Source organism: Triturus cristatus, chromosome 3_2 (genome assembly GCF_964204655.1).
Source record: "Triturus cristatus chromosome 3_2, aTriCri1.1, whole genome shotgun sequence".
NCBI classification, from domain to species: Eukaryota; Metazoa; Chordata; class Amphibia; order Caudata; family Salamandridae; genus Triturus; species Triturus cristatus.
In genome coordinates, this window is record NC_140584.1 from 58,566,599 (window position 1) to 58,586,619 (window position 20,021).

General features: G+C 46.4%; 1 protein-coding gene across 1 annotated transcript in view; it reads right to left on the minus strand.

The window, feature by feature from the left end:
• Positions 1-244: 244 nt before the first annotated feature.
• NCAPD3 (non-SMC condensin II complex subunit D3) overlaps positions 245-20,021 on the minus strand; it is a 1,141,478-nt gene continuing 1,121,701 nt past the window's right edge. Inside the window, exon 38 of the mRNA XM_085646993.1 lies at positions 245-547. Within this exon, the coding sequence (XP_085503119.1) occupies positions 442-547 (106 nt within the window). The 3' untranslated portion in view covers positions 245-441. The remainder of the gene's footprint in view (positions 548-20,021) is intronic.

Below are 20,021 nucleotides of genomic sequence, written 5' to 3' on the forward strand. Positions count from 1 at the left end.
AAGGTGCTGTACGGCGCCTTTATAACACAAATTAAACCACAGGGCAGGTCAGACCTCAATCATTTACTGACTCAAACAAGGGCTTGCCCTGCACTCAGCTCAGTAAAGCATTACCCATTAAGTGGTTACATAATTTGCACACCATGCAAATCCACAACTTCATGCCAAATAGACAAACTCTCCTGAAGTGTTTGCTTGTTATTAGTAAGGATTGAAATGTTTCAGATGGTTAACTGCTTAAGTGAACAGTTGAATGATGACTTTATTGTGCTGACACTAATACAATAAAACCACCTGGCACTTTCCTATAGAGGGAAGGCTAATTACATGATCATAAAATTCTGTACAAACGTGAGGCATAATTTTGAAATTTCAGAAATGACAAAAGTGTAATACAAGGACAGGATAAAAGTATGTACAAATTGAAACAAATGAATGCTATTAGTTGGCTGGTTTCAAGGCAGACTTCCTCCGAGAAGATAATCGTAGCTGTTGTTTTCCTGTCTGAGATGGGGATTCCAGGTTCCACTGACGGGGCTGGGGAATCCTGTATTAAAACAACACACACACAATAGTCATGTTGGAATTACTGTCAGTTACTCTCATCACATCTGAAGCAGGTTTGTGTACTTGCCCATTTATTACTTTTCTCTTTACACCTCTGACATTGCCCAGACAACTGGCTATCAAAGGTACAATACCCCCTTATTAGATTACACTGCAGTTAAATTGCAAAGCACAGTAAAAAAACACAAAAATACAACAATAACAAAATACTGCACCACACTAATGAAATCTATCTCCAGATAAACCGAAGTAAAAATAAGGGCACATCATTCAGCTAAGTCTCCTCAATATTCTTGGAATTTTACAAGGTCTCCCAGTGGAATGGGTCTAAAATATACTCTTGTCTGGGCGTTTGTCCAGATACAATGGTCAGTAAATCATCGTCAAGATTTGAATAAGCAGAAAAGCTAGTTCACTCTCCTTTGCCATCAGTTTGTGACTCTTTGGCATGTCAGTCATTCCATTACTTACGCTTCTGCTTACGAAGTTCCTTCTCTAATTGACTTGCATGCGCATATATTTTTATAAGAAATCTTGCTTTTCTGCATTAAACTTCTCTACTTACTTCTCTTCTGTTTATTTTGAACTTGGCTGATAATTCTACAATTCCATCTTGAAGAATAAGTTACTTACCTTTGGTAATGCTCTTTCAGATAAGAGTATCGAACCGCAGATTCATCACCTTTTGAACTTCCCCAGGCCTTGAAACCTTACAGCAGTACCTCGGCGTGCGGGTATGTGGCACCATGTGACTACGCATTGATATTGTTTTGGTCAGGAGATGATGTGGGGGGCCTATATAGTCGGCATGCCCACGTGCTTGCATCAGTTGCTTTAGAGACTGTCCGCATACCCAGATGGAGAGCCCCAACAGGAAATTGGCTTTAACCAGCATACCGATTCCTAGACTTGGGATCTTATTAATGGGTGGCGCCCAATTTACAGAAGGGGGAGGATTGGTGAAGAATCCGCGGATAACAGGAGTCTCGATCAGAAAGAGCATTACCAAAGTATTTAACTTGCCCTTCTGATAAAGAGTTCTAGCCACAGATTTCTCACCTTTTGAATAGATACCAGAGTAGTAATCAATCAGTCTTTAATCGGTTTCATATAAAAAACCCATAAAAGAACAAGATAAAAATATAAATATAATACATGCAATCCACACGGGGACATACCCGGTTTAACCAAATATCTTCAAACACACGGATGGTAACTGATAAACAAATCACTCTAGAGAATACAATAGGACCATAAGCATGATCAGATTGTTAGTTATACACGCAGATAGAGCAAAATAAAGTGCTTAGTGATAGAGTAGTATCTATTAGGAGCTAGGTCCGAATTGGCCCAAACCAAGAAGTTCTGTAGGAACGAGCGGAAGAAATGCCCTCAGCAAGTCTAGCTAACCAGTCAGTAGTGTTTTGTGAAAGTACATAGCGACACATGTAGCCCCTTGGCAGATGTCCAAGACAAAAACTTCGAGTGCCAATGCAGTGGTAGTGCAGCTTTGGCTCTGGTGGGATTGGCTTGCAGAACTTCTGGAGGCCGATTTTTGTCTGGTGCATAGCACATGTTTGTGCAGAGTATGATCCAACCGGAGCTGGTCCTCTTCTGCGCTGCTTTACCTTTTTCACACCAGTAAACCTCACAAAGAGTGGATCGTTCACCCAGTGTTCTTTGATAGGATTGATGTAAACCCTTAGCACTCTTTCGGGGGTCCAAGCAAAGGAGTGTTTCTTCCTCAGATGGGTGAGGCGAAGCTTGAAGGGAGGCAAGCTGGTGGTTTGACCGAAATGGATCAGCACCACAACTTTTGGTAAGAATGTTCTCATCCAAAGAACCACTTGTCTGGAAGGTAGTGTACGACGGGTTAACACAGAGAGACTAAAATGTACTCACTCGTAGCACCCAGTTGATGGTGAGGAGAAACACTGTCTTGGGCTGCAAGGAAAAGCTGTAAAGCGACTTAAGGGGAGTGCACATCCTAAATGTGAGGACCAAGTTAAGGTCATAAAGTGGCATTACAAATGGAGGGGGAGAAAACTTTCAAATCTTTCATAAAGCACATAACTAGAGACTTCAACAAAGATGGATGATCCAGCAAAACAGCCAAAAGAACCCTTAAACTGTACCCAGAGCAAGGCCTTGCCAGGCTAGGGACAAAAGAAACAACAAACTTTCCGATACCTTTGAAGGGGGTCTATTTGCCAAATACTGCACCAAGCTACAAATTTGCCCTAACGACAGGTGTATACGGTTTTTGTTGAGAGACGCCTAGGTGCCAGGATGACCAATCATCTCCAGAGGAAGGTCGAAGGTATAGAGCTGTCGCCGCTCAATTTCAAGCATCCTGATTGCAGGACAGATGCTCAAATCTAGGAGTTTTGGATACCATACTCTCCACTAGACAATGGAATGACTTGGGCCTAGTCGGTCCTGATCTTCTTGACAACTTGGGGCAGCAGTGTTAACAGCAGAAAGGCATACAGGAGTCCCAATTTCACTTTGAGGTGAAATGTATCCCTGAGCAACAGCAAGGACACCTTGGAAACTCCAAAGCGTAAAAGTGCTGACATAGGGAGTTCTCAGCAGCAAACAGATTCAGCCAAGGTCCTCCCCATTTGCGGAAGAAGCTCATGTTATGTCTAGCTGTAACTAGAGTAGTGGTGATCTGCTAGATAGGTGCCAGGTGGTTCACCACCACTACAAAGATACCTTGCAGTCCAGCCATTCTTTAGGAAGTTGGAATTTTGTTACAGTTGTCCCCCTGCCGTTTGCCCCAATAGAACCACTAGGTGCTGGTTTCCAACTCTGACAATGCACTGAGGCCTGCTAACCAGGCTCCATTGCCAGTGCGCTTTCCCTAAAACAAAGTAAAGTCTAATTGTTCACCAACTGGTAAGGACTTTAGCACCCCTGTAACGCCCAAGTAAACGGTACCCCTAGTACCTAGGGCATGGGTAATACTAGAGGCTGTAGCCGGTGTTATGCTGCTTTAACAACCCACACCCAAACTGCATGCAGACTGCCATCACATGCTGCATGAAATGGTGCAAACCATTTAGAATACTACACATGGCACACTGACTGTGTGCCGTGCAAAACTCACTGCATGTAATATATGTAAGTCACTCCTACAGAAGGCCTTATAGACCAAAAGCGGTGCATTTTATTACATGTGAATACATTTCTGCATAAGCAGATATGCCCCTGTGCTGGCTGTGCTGACTCTTATGGTAGATAGGTTTAAGACAACCTTTTAAAGAAAGCTATCCTAGTGGTAGCTGTGGAGAGCAGCCTTCAGGCTAAGTCTCTGAGGAATGTAAAGCAGCTTGTTTTACCTTATAATCTCTTGAATTACCAAATGGAAAGACACCACACAGGTATATATATCAAATATATATGTATTTATTTCTAGACACACTCTACTAATCTCTTTATGAGATTAGAAGTCAGGAACACATTAAAATATCAACGTTTCACAATAAGTTATGCACAAACATAAACTTGCAAATGGACTTAAGCGGTTGAGGTGTAAGGCGGGACCCAGATGGGAACTTTATTTCATCAGCAACTGGGTCGCCATTCAGCTTTAGCACGTTTAAATATCCAGGACTCGTGAAGAGATTTAGTGTGTTAATACTGGACATTCACCCAGGATGCAGTGGGAGTGCATTCTGGGTCCTGTGGTTTGCCGATGCAGCCACAGTGGTTGGTCACGGTATTTCAACTCACCTGGACTGCACCAATGGGACAAACGACATGAACTATTCAAAAGCTGACTGGTTGTAAGGGCCGATGTTGCAGCAGGCATTTGAGAAAGGCATTACGTCCGAAACGCGTCATGCCATGCTGGAATAAAGTTCTTACCTTCAAATCCCGCTGTGTTTCCTCTGGTTCTTCGTATCGTAGGAACCCTTCTGGCATATAAAATATATATGTATTTATTTCTAGACACACTCTACTAATCTCTTTATGAGATTAGAAGTCAGGAACATATGCACAAATCAATGTTTCACAACAAATTAAGCACTTATATGGCTGGGGCCCTAGGGGCGTACCAGACCATATAATAAACAAGCATTTACAATGCAATGGTCTCGGCATTGGTAAAGTTAGAGCTATTGGCATTGCTCATGACATTATTTTTGTTTATGTTTTTGTTTTTAAAACATTTAAAGAAACGGCATTGTCATGAGCAATGCCAATAGCTCTAACTTTAATAATGCCGAGACCGTTGCATCGTAAATGCTTGTTTGATGTTGCGCTGCTGACGGCTTTTTTTGCCTGACTCTATAACACATGCGCGATACAAGCATGCAAATGCTTCACTTCCACCTCTAGTCTCTCGCCGCTCTCCCTCCCTTTGGTAGCCTGCCCTGCCCTCCTTTGCCCCCTCCCTCCCCCGGGTGCGCGTGCGAGCGCCGGGTTAGGTTTTCCAGGCTGCTGCCTGTCGCCCATGCCCAGCCTCCCTCCCATGCAGGATCTGCGTCACAGGCCTATGTGTGGGAAGGTGGGAGGGAGACAGCCGAACTTGGAGCGGAAGATCCCAATCCGAGCAGCAGAGGGAGGAGGGGGGAGGGTGGGTGCGGAGGTGGAGGTAGGAATAGTGGGCACGCCATGTCATGTCATACACGTACCAGGACAGTTACAGGTGTGAAACCATTGCTGTTCGTTACTCACATCCTCATTTACGACACGTAAATCACAGCCACGATCATTCTGTCGGTGGTAGACAGCGCCCACCTTGTTCATCAACTTTGGGAATCTACACTAGTGTTTTGAGATGACCAAGGTCACATGTCCCACTTTATAAAACTCTCGGGCAAATGCTTGAAATAGAACAATCTGATTGGGTGCTATTTGCTACCCAAGGCAACACCTGATTGTGTTCGACTAGGGTACACCACACAGTTCCAACACCCAGTGTCTGCCAGCATTCACCGTTGAGCCTCTCACATGCAGTGGATAATGATGAACATATCAACAGAAGCGGGGTTGAGTAGCTGTTCAACACAATGTTACGGTGTATCTAGGGCCTCTGGCCCTAATGAGGCAGCGGAGGACCCAATTATGTGGCGAGATGTAATGATGCGGCACCAAAAGGCAAATTATGGAGACTTACACAGCATGTGATGTGGCAGTGTTACCTCACCATTTTAACACTAACACCTATTGATACAAAGGTATTAAATGGCTATGCTAAATACACAAGATTTTAAAAAAAGAATACACATTCCCCAGATCCTACTAGAAATGCTATTCACTAACTATTTGTTTGTATGCGAGAACGCACAGTTACACAATTTTACAAACGCTGTCCCGTCTAAACTCCTCGAGTAAAATAGTTAGCGTAAAACATACAACGGTGAACGGAGCAGAAAACCAGCTCGAGGGCGCACTTTGAAAGTAATGAAATGTGAGAATCTTTTACACAAAAAATCCACCACCAAGAGAGAAAACGGACTCCTTTATATTCACACTCTGATATTTTATAGCGCCAGCCGTGGGTGTCTAAGAAGCGCTTTTTGAACGGAGCAGAAAACCAGCTCGAGGGCGCACTTTGAAAGTAATGAAATGTGAGAATCTTTTACACAAAAAATCCACCACCAAGAGAGAAAACGGACTCCTTTATATTCACACTCTGATATTTTATAGCGCCAGCCGTGGGTGTCTAAGCAGCGCTTTGAGCACCGGCACCTATCATTTAAAAAAAATCAACGAGGTGAGGGCCAGGAACACCACAGCCTTTCTCCGAGGCAGAGCAGAAATGCCTCGGAGAAAGGCAGCGTCGTTTTCGGATTCGGGGGCGTGTTTTGCTGTTGTCTCCTCCCTGAGACTTCTCGCAAAAAACACGCCCCCCGATCCGAAAAGGACGGGGCCTGTTTGGAATGACTGACCTCTTCTCCAATGGCTGGCCAGCATTCAAGAGGCCAGCCAATGGAGAACAGGGGAGAAGAGGGGCAGGTTCAAGCCCCTCTTCTCCAAGTCATTAAATCTCGGAGCGAGACTGCGCAAGCGCAGCCGAGACCTAAAAAAAGAGGTATAAGAAGAACGACCTGAGAAGGGAGAAGGCCTATGGTCTTCAGAAGCGCTGGGGCCTCACTAATCCACCCAAGGCAGTTACGTAAAGGAGAGACGCATGCAGTGTGAGAACACAGCCGCGGATCCCAATAGACTTTAATGGAGCAAGTCGCGGTTGGAATTTTAAAGTTTTAGCGTACTTCAGGGCAGTCTACAAGCAAGTCACTTACAGGGTAAGTAGTTCGAGGGCCAACACACACAGGAGCACCGGAGTGCACGAGTTACCTCACCCAGGGAAGCCGGGTGCATAGGTGTCTTTTGGTGTCGGGTCGCGGCGTCGTTTTCAATGGGAGCCAAAGAAGACTTGCTGCTTGTGAAGACAGGAGAAGTGTCCGGTGGAATCCAAGGCTGGATTCTGAAGAAAGAAGACCTGAAAGCAGAGGAGACCGTGTTCAAAGTCACGGGAAGATGGATGCTCACAGTCGTCGGGTGATTTCAGGTGATCACGGGTGTCTTGACTCTTCAGCCACGAGGTCCAGGAGGCGTCGACGACGACCAGGAGCTGGATTCGGATCGTCCCACGTAGTCTGTAGCTTACTGAGGTGTCAGCAACCGGATTGGAGCCAACAAGCCTTGGCAACAGCAAGTCTCGTGAAATGTGAAGAAAGTCAGCGGTGCAGACCAGCAAGGTCTGAGGGACTCACCCAGCAAGGGTAAGCCAGGGCAGGCCTGGAGCAACCAGGGGAGCCCTTTGGTTCGATGAAAAAGTCTTTAGGGGACCCACAAGCCATCCGGCAAGGGATCGCAAAGACGCCTCGTGAGGATTCACTTCACAGGAGCCCAAGGTCACTCGGGACAAGGTAGGCCTCTGATTGTCGAGGGAAATCCTGTTGGAGGCTTGGACCACACGTGGTCCAATGCACAAGTTCGTAGAACGTCGTGAAGGGATGGCACTTAACAATAGTGCACTGTGAGAAGTTGGTCTGGTATATGCTGTTTACTAGTTAAAGTGACCACCTTGTACCATGCCAAGCAACCCTTATGGTGTGGTTGTAAGTCAACCTTTTCGGACTAGCTGCCCTAGTGGTAGCGTAGGCTAAGCAGTCTTTGAGGCTAAACTCGTTAACGAGTGTTAAGCAAGCCGTTTTACCATATGTAACCCCCCTTTATACCAATGAAAGGACACCACACAGATATATATTCAAAATATATATGTATTTATTACTCAAAGTATCCCCTAGACTCTTTATGAGCACAGGAGCACAAATCGTTAAACAAGAAAGTATTACAATATACAGAAGTTGCACTTTATATGGATAGGCCCTGGAGGCCGATCAAACCATATACTAAAATAGTGGTATAAGTACCACGAACAGGAAAGGGAAAAGGCCTAGGGCCTCTAGAATCGCTGGGCCTACAAGGAGCTAACTTCAGTTAGTGACCAGGAGGTCCACGGGTCGCGTGTGCAGTGAGGAAAGTTACACGCGGGCTCCCATAGGTTTTCAATGGGTGCGTAAAAGTTCAAAAGTTACTGCTAGAAGGGTCTTCTGGATGGACTACGAACTTAAGACTTAAAACACAGACACTAGAGATGTTTCTCTACACTTGGGCACCGGAGTGCCAGCTTTACCTCACCCACAGGAAGCGGGTACATAGGTCTCGAAGTGCGTCGGGTTTCGTCTATCTGTTCAATGGAGCCTGATGACAAAGATGCTGCAGGCGGTCGGTCCAGAAGAAATGCGGTGGATCCAAGGATGGATCGGAGTTGTAGAAGACCTGAAAGCAGAGGGGACAGTGTTCACAGTCACTAGCCAGTGACCGGCGTGGCACCAGGTAGGTACCAGGCGATGTCGGGTGCAAACAGGTGATGAGGTGTAGCTTGTCTCCGCAGCCACGTGGTCCCTGAAGGTCGACGACGTCCAGGAGTCGGTTCACGAGCTGTCCCACGCAGGCTCTCGCTGTCGGCGGTGTCGGCGACTCGAAGGAAGCAAACAAGCCTTGGCAAAAGCAGAAGTCGTGAAGAATGAAGAAAGCTGATTACTCTGACCAGCAAGGTCAGAGGGGCTGCTCCTTTGGAGGGAAGCAGGGTCCAGTCTGGAGCAACCAGACCAGCGTCGTAGTTTTCAAGGTTTGTCGCTAAAATGGCCACTAACCAATGGGCCAGGGACCGGGCAGGCGCGTCGAGATGCAAAGTGCAGAGGGGCCCCACGCAGATCGTGGAGATGCTGGAGGGCTCACCTTTGGTGCAGATGCTGCTCGGGTGTTGGGCTTCTCAGGACCCAAAGCACAACTTGGAGGGAGCCTCTGTTGTCGCGCTTGCAGCTTGTCGTCGGTCTTTCAAGATGGCTGGCTCCACGTGTCTCGGTGCCTCCACGGGTTCCTTCTTTGCAGGGACTGTGGATCGGGCTGTGAGAGGTCTGGAGGTCCAGGTCTTGTCAGGCTCTGGGCTCGGGCTCCGGCAGGAGGCGGCGGCAAAGCAGACGTCGAGTAGCTGGTTGGTGCTTGCGTTAGCAAGATGGTCACTCCCTGACCATAGGGGAGATTTCCTTCTGTCCTCTGTGCAGCAGAGCGTCGAAGTTCCCGTCTTCTTCTTGTAGTTAAGTTGATTCCAGGATGTCTGAAGTCTTAGGACACAGCTCCTACCTTTAAGCGGATTCTAGGGGCCGGACTACCTGCTAGGTCCCTCCCTAAGGGTGGGACCAGGAAGGGGGGTGGTTACACCCCCAATCCTTTGTCCAGCTCGCCCCAGGTCCGGGGCTGGTGTGCCCCAGGACCGGTTTGAACTGGCATATGCACCGAGGCTCCTTGTGAGCCTCAGGCATGTCTGATTCTATTCAAGCCCTACCTGACCAATACACAAAATCCTGTCTGGGGTGGTGCACGCACCTCCCCTGGCAGGAAACCCTTTGTCCACGTCTCCCAAGCTGGAAGGACTCCCAGCAGCAGGAGGGCAGACTTGTGTCTGTGGTGGCAGCGTCCATTTTGTGGAGCTGAGGCTATGTCTGATTTTACCCGGGTTTCAGGTACTGTACATGTCGTGTCCCTCTAGAAGGGTGGAATGCTAACCCCGTCGCCAGAATTGGCGAGGGGTTAGTATTCCAATTTGTATGACACCTTACTCGACATGTTTTGATAAAGCCAAACCAAAGATAGCATTTAACCGCGAGGTTCATAATGCACTTAAGAGTATATGGTATGACGATATCTGGAAACGGTAGAAGGAAGTTGTTCCGCCCACTGCAGACAGGCTCAGCTCATGCCAGAGCACCATCTCACATGGAACCAAGCACTCTGCCTTCAGGATTGTTAAGGCCTGCCATAGGAGTGACTTATAGGTTACCAGTTGTCCCATTTAAGGTTAGGTATAGGTATACTACACCTAAGTAAGAGGTGGTTACACCAACGTACCCCAGCTGAGTGATCAGCCAGTTGTGTCAAATTGCTAGGCCAGGCCAGGGGTGGCATAATACATGCTTCATCCCCTGGTAGGCCTTAGATACACCAATGCCCTGGGTACCTAGTGTACACTGGTACAGGGGCTCACAGGGTGATCCAATTCCAATTGGTTATGCACCTATAGTGCATAGTGTCAATTTAGTAGAGAGAACAGCAGGCTGGGGGTCTGATTAGCAGGCCCACAGCCTCAATATGTCAAAAACCAGTGAAGCAAAAATTTGGGGTGACCATAGGATAGCAGACCCTACTCTCCTTCACAACCCCTCCCCCCCCCCCCCCCAAACGCAGGGACATTAAACTAGCCTTGACCAGTCTCGTCTTCATGTCCTAAGTGGAAGTACCTGGAGAGACCATCTGCATTCCCATGGTCTGTACCTGGCCGGTGCTCCACTGTAAAGTCCATCCCCTGTAGGGAAATGGACCACCTAAGCAGTTTGGGGTTTTCACCCTTCATCTGATTTAGCCACAAGAGGGGCTTATGGTCGGTCTGAATCTTGAAGTGAGTGCCAAACAAGTATGGCCTCAGCTTCTTCAGGGCCCACACCACAGCAAAGGCCTCCCTCTCAATAGCTGACCAATTCTTCTCTCTGGGGGTCAACCTTCTGCTAATAAAAGCAATGGGTTGGTCTTGACCATCTACATTAAGTTGTGACAGCACAGCTCCCACACCCAACTCAGAAGCATCTGTTTGGACAATAAACTCTTTGGAGTAGTCAGGACTTTTCAGGATAGGTGCAGCTTACTGTCCACTGAACCTTTTTGGGCATCTTCTTGGATGTCAGATCATTAAGAGGAGTCACAATGGACCCATAGTTCTTAACAAAATTCCTGTAGTACCCAGTCAAGCCCAAGAAAGCTCGAACTTGAGTCTGGGTGGTTGGAGGGGACCAGTCCTTGATGGATTGTATCTTACTCTCCAGTGGCTGAACTTGGCCTCCACCTACAAGGTGGCCCAAGTACACAACCTTACTCTGCCCTATCTGGCACTTAGTGGCCTTGATAGTGAGGCCTGCCTTGTGCAGAGCATCAAGTACCTTCTTCAGGTGGATCAGGTGATCCTCCCAGGTGGAGCTAAAGACAGCATTGTCATCAAGATATGCTGCACAAAAGTCATCCAACCCAGTAAGGACTTGATTCACCAACCTTTGGAAGGTGGCAGGTGCATTCTTCAGACCAAAGGGCTTCACCAAAAATTGGTAATGCCCACCTGGGGTTGAGAATGCTGTTTTGGCCTTGCACTCCCCTCAGCTAACCTGATTTGCCAATAGCCAGCTGTCAAAATCAAATGTGCTCAAAAACTTAGCAGAAGCCAGTTTATCTATGAGCTCATCTGCCCTTGGAATAGGATGTGCATCTGTCCTAGTGACAGCATTGAGTCCTCTGTAATCCACACAGAACCTCATCTCTCTCTTGCCATCATTGGTGTGAGGTTTGGGGACCAGAACCACTGGGCTAGCCCAGGGGCTCTCTGAGGGCTCAATGACACAACAGTTCCAGCATTTTGTGTACCTCAGCCTTTATACAGTCCCCGACGTGGTCAGGTTGTCTGTAAAGTTTGTTCTTTACAGGCAGACTGTCACCAGTGTCCACCACATGGGTACACCAGTCAGTTTGATTAGGTATCAGTGAAAACATATGCTGAAATGATTGTAGAACCTGTCTACATTCAATCTGCTGATGCTCAGTGAGGTTGCCTCCAAGGGTCACTCCTTCAACTGAACCATCTTCAGGGTTCTGAGACAACAGGTCTGGGAGAGGGTCACTCTCTTCCTCCTGTCCCTCATCTGTAGCCATGAGCAAGCCCATGTCTGCCCTGTCAACATATGCTTTTAACCTGTTAACATGGAGTACCCTGTGGGGACTCCTGGGAGTTCCTAGGTCCACCAAGTAGGTAACCTCTCCCTTCTTTTCCAGGATTGTATGGGGTCCAGACCATTTGTCTTGGAGTGCTGCTGGGGCCACTGGCTCCAACACCCATACCTTCTGTCCTGGCTGAAACTCAACCAAGACAACCTTTTGGTCATGCCAAGCTTTCTGTAAGGCCTGGCTTGCCTCAAGGTTTTTGGATGCCTTCTCCATATACTCAGCCATCCTGGAGCGGAGACCAAGTACATAGTCCACTATGTCTTGTTTAGGCTTTTTGAGAGGTAACTCCCATCCTTCCTTCACTAAACACAGTGGGCCTCTTACAGGGTGCCCAAACAACAATTCAAAGGAGCTGTAGCCAACTGCTTTTTGTGGGACCTCTCTGTAAGCAAACAGAAGGCAGGGTAGAAGGATGTCCCATCTTTGCCTGAGCTTTTCAGGTAATCCTTTGATCATACCCTTTAGGGTCTTGCTGAATCTCTCAACAAGCCCATTGCATTGTGGGTGATAAGGGGTGGTGAACTTGTAGTTGACACCACATTCCTTCCACATAGCTGTCAAGTATCCTGACATGAAGTTGGTACCTCTGTCAGAAACCACCTCCTTAGGAAACCCCACTCTGGAGAATACTCCCAGCAGGGCCCTGGCCACAACAGGAGCTGTAGTGGTCCTAAGGGGAATTGCCTCTGGATACCTGGTGGCATGATCCACTACCACCAGTATAAATCTGTGCCCAGATGCAGTGGGAGGATCCATGGGACCCACTATATCTATTCCCACTCTTTCTTTTTTTTTTTTTTTTTTTAACTGTAATTTTCATAAGTGAAATTCATATTTTACTACGAGGCAGGGGACATTTGGTGCATTTTTTTTTTAATTTCTTTTTTTTGCATGTCTTTGGTCATTCTACTTTGTTTTTTTTTTTTTTTATTTTTTTTTTATTTATATTTAAAAGAAATTTTCAAACCAGATATAACAATATAGCACAGCATAGAGTTCGACAATTAATCAATGAAACTGTACAATTCAATAAATTATAAACAATATATACCTTCAATACAGCCATTATCACAATTTCATTTTTAAGAATAACATCCAAGCAATCAAATCATATTCAGCCACCATATTTTACATCACCCGTTCTTTCCATCTCCGTAATGGATCCCAAATTCTCAGGCCTAGTTGCTTCCCCCTTCGACCTTTCCGTTCGTAAATCCCTTTTTCTAAATTATAGGCGAACAACAAGTTGGCCAACCATTGATTCATGGTGGGGGCAACTTTGTCACGCCAGGCTCTTGCTATTAACAACCGAAAAACTGCCATAGCAATAAAGACAAACTCTTGACAAGTAGCCTGACCATCTGTTACTATTCCCAAAAGAACCACCGTAGGTGTAATCTTAATTTGAAAACCTAAATGCCTCGCTAGAAATCCCTCTACCTCCCTAATCAGAGTAGCCAATTGAGAACAAGTGGCAAAGATGTGAATTATATCCGCCTGTGCGTGGTTACACCGTGGACAATCTGTCCCTAAGGTGCCACCCCATTGCGCAATTCTAGCTGGTGTATAATAAAGAAAATAAATAGTTTTATAGTGCTGTGATTGTAATGGTGCTGAACATAAAACCGTGTGGCCAAGAGCCAGTGATTCCTGAAACCAAGCCGCATCAATACCTAACTTCGTGGCCCACTTAGTAGCATATTTAACAAGATCATCTTTCTTAGTAGTAAGAAGACAAGCATAAAAACTACGTATATTGCAATCTCCCCCTTTCTCAATCATATCCAAAATTACATTGCTTTTAAACCCTGTCATCCCTCCGCGCTTGGTAATCAGAAAGCTTCTGACCTGTAGATATTTGAAAAAGGTCCTTATATCAATGTGAAATTTGGTAACTAAATCCGCAAATTGCACAATACCATCCAGTCCAACAATATCCCCGATCCTCCTGATCCCATTGTGTTCCCAGGATGCAAACATTGAGTCTGCAAATATATCTCCTGGCCAGGATCTATTCTTAAACAAGCGGGTATATCTGTTGTATCTACCCAATCCAGATTTTTTCAAAAAAGCTGTCCAGATGTTAACAGCAGCAATGACTGTCTTAAACCTTGTCCTTTTAAAATATGCAAAGTCCGTGCAATTTAGGAAACAGTTCTCCGCCTCCGCCCCCAGGACAATAGAGTAAACTTCGGTTGACATTTTGGAGATTCTAGGATGCTCCCCTCCACCAATTAATCCCTGCATATATTGCAGTGCGGTAGCCAGATAGTATAGCCTAAAGTCGGGAGCGCCCCACCCACCTCTGGCCCTTGGAAGAGTCATAAATCTGTACGCTCTCCTAGTCTTTCCGTGAGCCCAAATAAATCTATTTAGTACCAATTCCAAGGTCTGAAACCATTTTGCACCAAAAAATAGAGGTATTGCACGAAACAGGTATAAAAATTTAGGCAATACAATCATTTTAATAACGTTTGTACATCCTAATAGGGAAAGGTGCAGATTATTCATCCTATCGAGATCTAATTTTAGTCTCGCCATTAAAGGAGTTATATTCTGCTCAACCACCTTCTCTAAATCTGCCGAAATTTCTATACCTAGGTAGACTGCCGAGCTACTTACCCTGTAATCATTATATATAACATATGAATTTTTAACTATTTGTGTTTTCGTTTTATTAAGGCTATACCCTGACACCTGACCAAAATCCCGCGCTTCTAATTCTACTGCGCACATAGCAAGAGTAGGATTAGCTGTAATGATTGCAACGTCGTCCGCATATGCCTGCACCTTGAAATGCAAATTATTGACTATTACCGGTGGGATATTAACGTTGGCAACAAGCCTACGCAGAAGAGGGTCCATATACAACGCAAATAAGAGAGGGGAAGACGGACACCCTTGCCTGGTCCCTCTTTCTATTTGAACTATGGATGAGTGGCCACTGTTAACTCTAATTCTGGCATAGGGTTTATTATATAATGTCTGGATGGCTCTAATGTAATCCTCGCCAAACCCAAACCACCTCAAGACAGACCATAAGAAATCCCAAGAGACCCTATCAAATGCCTTTTCGGCGTCCAAAAACAACACTGCCATAGGGTCTCTTGGGATCTCCACGGCATCAAATAGCGTAAGCACCTGCCTAATATGTTGAGTGGTACCCTTTCCTGGAATGAAGCCGTGCTGTATAGGGCTAACAAGGGACTCGATTATAGTCGCCAATCTCTTTGCCAACACTTTCGAATAAATTTTAACGTCTGAATTCATTAGAGTGATGGGTCTATAAGATGAAGCTGCCAAAGGATTTTTGCCTTTTTTCAAAATGACTATAATATCTGCCCCTCCCCAAGACTTAGGGATAGAGGCCCCCTCCTGCGCCTGAAGCATAGTAAATAGAAGTATATCGCCTAATATGTCCTTGAATACTCTATAAAATTCAACTGGGATTAAATCCGGACCCGTGGCTTTACCAGGTGGAAGATCTATGAGGGCACCCAAAATTTCTTCCAAATTGAATGGGGCTTCTAGCTGCTCCTTATCTACCTCAGACAGTAATGTTGGCTGAATATTATCGAGATAGTGTAAGACCTGACCCAGATCTAAAACCTTATCTGATCTATATAAATCTACGTAGAACTGCCTAAACACTTCTCTTACCCCGTCTGAATCCGTAATCATATTACCCTGAGCATCTGTCATCTTCTTGATCTCCGCCGCTGAGGCTTTTTGTCTTGAGCGGATAGCCAAAAGGTGCCCCACTCTCTCACTCATCTCGTAGGCATTCTCTCTATTTAATAAGTATCTAGCAGCTGCCTTAGTAGCAATATTTTCAGAGACCCTTGCCTTTAAACAGATTAATTTTACACTCAGCTGCTCAACAGATCTTTGGGCCTGTATTGCTAAATACAGTTCTTCTTCCGCTTTAGTTATTTCCATTGTTAATTCATTAAACATTGCCCTCTCCTTTTTCTGTTTATGCAGTGAATAGCTCATTGTCTCTCCCCGTATGCCCGCCTTAAAAGTGTCCCATTCAATCCCAGAATTCACCGACCCTCTATTAATTTTCCAGAAGTTCTTAATCCAGGAATTCATATGAAGAATATAGGCTTCCTCCCTTAAAAGAGCCCTTTCGAAAGTCCAAGTGGAGAACTTCCCCTGCTGACATCCCATTTTAATAGTTAGGATCAGAGGGTTATGATCGGATATGATCCGAGGGTGTCTCACTATTTGTGACCTATTCAGCAAAGAATTGGATATAAAAAAATAATCTAATCTTACCAAAACCCTATGGGGAGCAGAAAAAAAAGTACTACCATCTAATAAGGGGTGAGTAGCGGCCCACACGTCGATCAGTGAATTGTGTACTAAGAGATCCTCTAAGGCCCTAAAAGATCTTTTCTTTCTGCCAATGTATCCCGTAGCCCCGACCTGAGTGTGAATATTAAAGTCCCCACAACAAATAATTGGAACAGGCCACAAAGCCAACTCTGTATCCAAGAACTGGAGCATTTCAGGGTCATCTTCGGTGGAGCCATAAACTGAAGCCAACGTGAACCTCTCCCCTTTAAATATAACTTCTAATAATACCCACCTACCCCACTGATCTTCTTTTTTCCTGATTAATATTGTATCTCTGTTTCTGCCTAGAACCGCTACTCCCCTCGTTTTAGTCCCCTGTTTAGTATTAGCCAGTAGGGAGAACCCCAATTGTTCCAGAAGAAACCCCCTAGTCCCCTCTATATGTGTCTCCTGGAGACATACTAAATCCAATTTCATAGCTTTCAATAAAGACGACACTCGCATTCTTTTTTGGGCATCATTGAGGCCACAAATATTAATTGAGGCTATTTTACACGACATTAGCGTTATCCATGACTAACTTTTATCAAAACAATTAGTAAAAAAAATAGACCAGAGATATAACATCCTATGCTGTGCTCCAAAAAGCTGTATTTTCCTTGCCCCCCCCCCTCCCCCTGAACCCCTACCCACACCCCCGAACCTGTGCTCCCCCTCCCCCCCCTACAGGCAAATAGGTCAAACATGACCTATGTGTGAACGCTTAGGAGTGCAGTTGTCGCCTCCTCCTCCCAATATGAGAAACCATATGTTTCCCAACCAATCCGTCTTGCTCCCTTCCTTTAGTGATCCCCCGTGACTTTATACCCCAGCACCTCCACCATATACTCTTTAGCTTTTATTTCTGAAAAGAACATTTTAAACTGGCCTTTGGTGATTATTTTAAGTTTGGCTGGATACAGCAGGAAAGCTTGTGAGCCCAGGGCTTGTATAGGTGCTATCAATTGCCTCAGCCTCCACCTTCTTTCAACTGTGACATGACAAAAATCAGGCCTTGCGAAGAAAGTGATCCCGTTAAAGGTACGCTTAGAGTCCGGTTTAGCTTTATCCAGTATCTGTTGCCTTAGAAGAAAGTTTCCCACAAATAACAAGATAGCTCTAGGTCTCGTGTCTTGCCCTGAGTTACGCCTAGGAGCCAGAGGAAATCGATGCGCTCTCTGGATTTCTGTATCCCACTGCCATGCTGACAGCTCTGGGAATGCGCCCTTAAGTAGATTAACGACAAACATCCTTACATCCTGGCCTTCAATCCCCTCTTCAACCCCCAAAAGTCTTATATTGTTACGGCGCTGCCTATTTTCATAGTCCTCCAGCTTCCACTGCATGTCTTCAGATATCTTGCTTTGCTCCTCCTTCATTTTCCGTAGACTGCTTAGCTCGTCTTCAAGCCTCCCCGTTCTTTCTTCAACCTGGGTAATTCTTTCAGAGGCCTCCTCGTACAACTTATTCATTTTCCTTAATGAGTTATGGATTTTGTTGAGCCCCTGCTTTGATCTCCGAGCTTCAACCCTTGCCTCGTTCTGCATACTCTTCAGAGTACTGAATAATAGATCCATTGAGGCTTCTTGCGTTTTAGATTGAGGTATTCCCTCCCCACCAGAAGCCATATTATTCACCTCCTGATATGGCTGTGACGTAGCTGAATAATCCCATGAAAGTCTCTTCATTGGATTAGGAGGGCTTTCTAGAGAGTTTGGCTTCCTACGGGATCTACGTTTCTTTAAAGTGCATTTTGGAGGGACCGAACTAGCATCTGAGGCAGAAGACTCCCCAAAGCTATCGTCGCTGTGAGTTACAGACTCTGACTCCTCATTAAGTGAAAAAAAATAGTCAGGTGAAGCACACCCGCTGGCCGGGTCCAATAGTGAACCTACTGAGGTACCCCCTTCCAAGGAGAACTCTGACTCCATGCCTGCCTCCTGGCTATTAGCCCCCAGCTCGCCGAAACTGTCTCCGTGCGCCTCATCATTCTCCCGAGGCTGTCCCCCTTTGGCGTTATCCCTTGCAAGCGGCCCACCTGAGCCCGTACAAACAGACTCTGAACCATGAGGCTGCCTCACCTTGAGCATGTCCTCTGCTGCTGACATTGGCACTTCTGGGCCCGAGTTGGAAGTTTCCAATCGCTCCGGCGCCGCCGGAACACCCTCGGCTAGGTTCCACACATCCGAAGGCGTCTGCTCCAATGCCGGTGCTTGGTCTGGTTGCATAGCAACCCCCGTTTCGCGGGAGTCCTGCGCCTCGGCACTGTTCGCGCTGTTCCCTTTGGGTTGCTTACCGGCATTACGCTTTTCCAAGTGGCCTGTACTCATCACAGGGAAGCTCTCGACCACAGAAGGCTGCCGCAGTTGTATTTCTTTTCCTCCTGCATTGTTGGACCGCAGATTTCTTGCCTCTCGCGAGCCGCACAGAATAGACGTCCCGAGGAGGTTTGCTTGGAGCCCGTCGGTGCCTTGGATCACACCAGCTTTCTTCCCAGTACCTTTTTTTGAGGTAAGTGTGCTGCTGGGACGCGAAGCTGTACTCTTTGGCTCCTGTTTGTCCCGATCTGGCCGTTCTTTCGTATTGCTCTCTTTGGCTGCCTCGCTCCCTTTGACGATGCGTGGAGGCATATTGTACCGTCCCAAAGTGAAAGCTGCCGCTTCCAAGGATCTAGCTAGCAAGAAACGAATTATCCTTAACGGAAGCTCGGCAAACCTTTTGGTGAGAGACCAAGTGAATTCACAGCCAGTTCCTTTTAGAGAATAGTCGGTTTTCATCCCCGCGGGTTACGGGGTATCACCACATCTTCTAGTATAATCAGGTATGATCAGGAGGAGGAGAGGAGTGCGACTGGTCACTACACACCACCAGCGGCCATCTTGCCCCTATGCCCACTCTTTCAAAGGGGACCCCCGCCACAGGTAGTGGTATTAGGGGGGCCTTTGTTGTGCCACCTGATTTGCCACTGGCTTGGCAGGTTACACAGGAGCGACAAAACTCCTTGGTATCTTCATTCATGTGAGGCCAGTGAAAGTGAGGGACAAGCCTGTCCCAAGTCTTGTTCTGGCCTAAGTGTCCTGCTAGAGGAATATCATGGGCCAAGGTAAGAAGGAAGCCCCTAAATTGCAGAGGTATAACCAACCTCCTGGTTGCACCAGGTTTTGGGTCTCTAGCCTCTGAATAAAGGAGCCCATCATCCCAATACACTTTATGGGTATCTTGAGCATTCCCAGCAGCCTCAGCAGCAGCCAGCTGTCTGAGGGGTTCAAGAGATGGACAGGATAACTGAGCCTGCCCCAAGTCAGCCCTGGAAGGTCCCCCTGTCCCCAGAAACTCAACCTGATCAGGTTCAAGCTCTTCAGGGACAGTTCCTTCAGGGTTCTCTAGATCATCTTCCTGGGAAGGCTGATCACCACTTGGAGGCAGGGGGGAAGGCACAGCCTTAACCCTCCTGTTCTTCTTCTTGGTAGGTGCTTGGTCCATTGTTCCAGGATCCAAGACCTGTGGTTCAGTAAGGTACTTTTTGGCCTGTGACCTGGTCACAGCAAGGACATGTGGTGATATACCTAACATCTCTGCATGTGTCCTGTACTCCACTTCTGACCATAGAGAACTCTCTAGGTCATTGCCCAACAAACATTCTACTGGGAGGTCTGCACTAACCACAACCCTTTTGAGGCCAGTTACCCCTCCCCATGAGAAGTTAACAACAGCCACACTATGTGAAGTAGTGGCATTGCTGGCATTGGTCACCAGGTAATTCT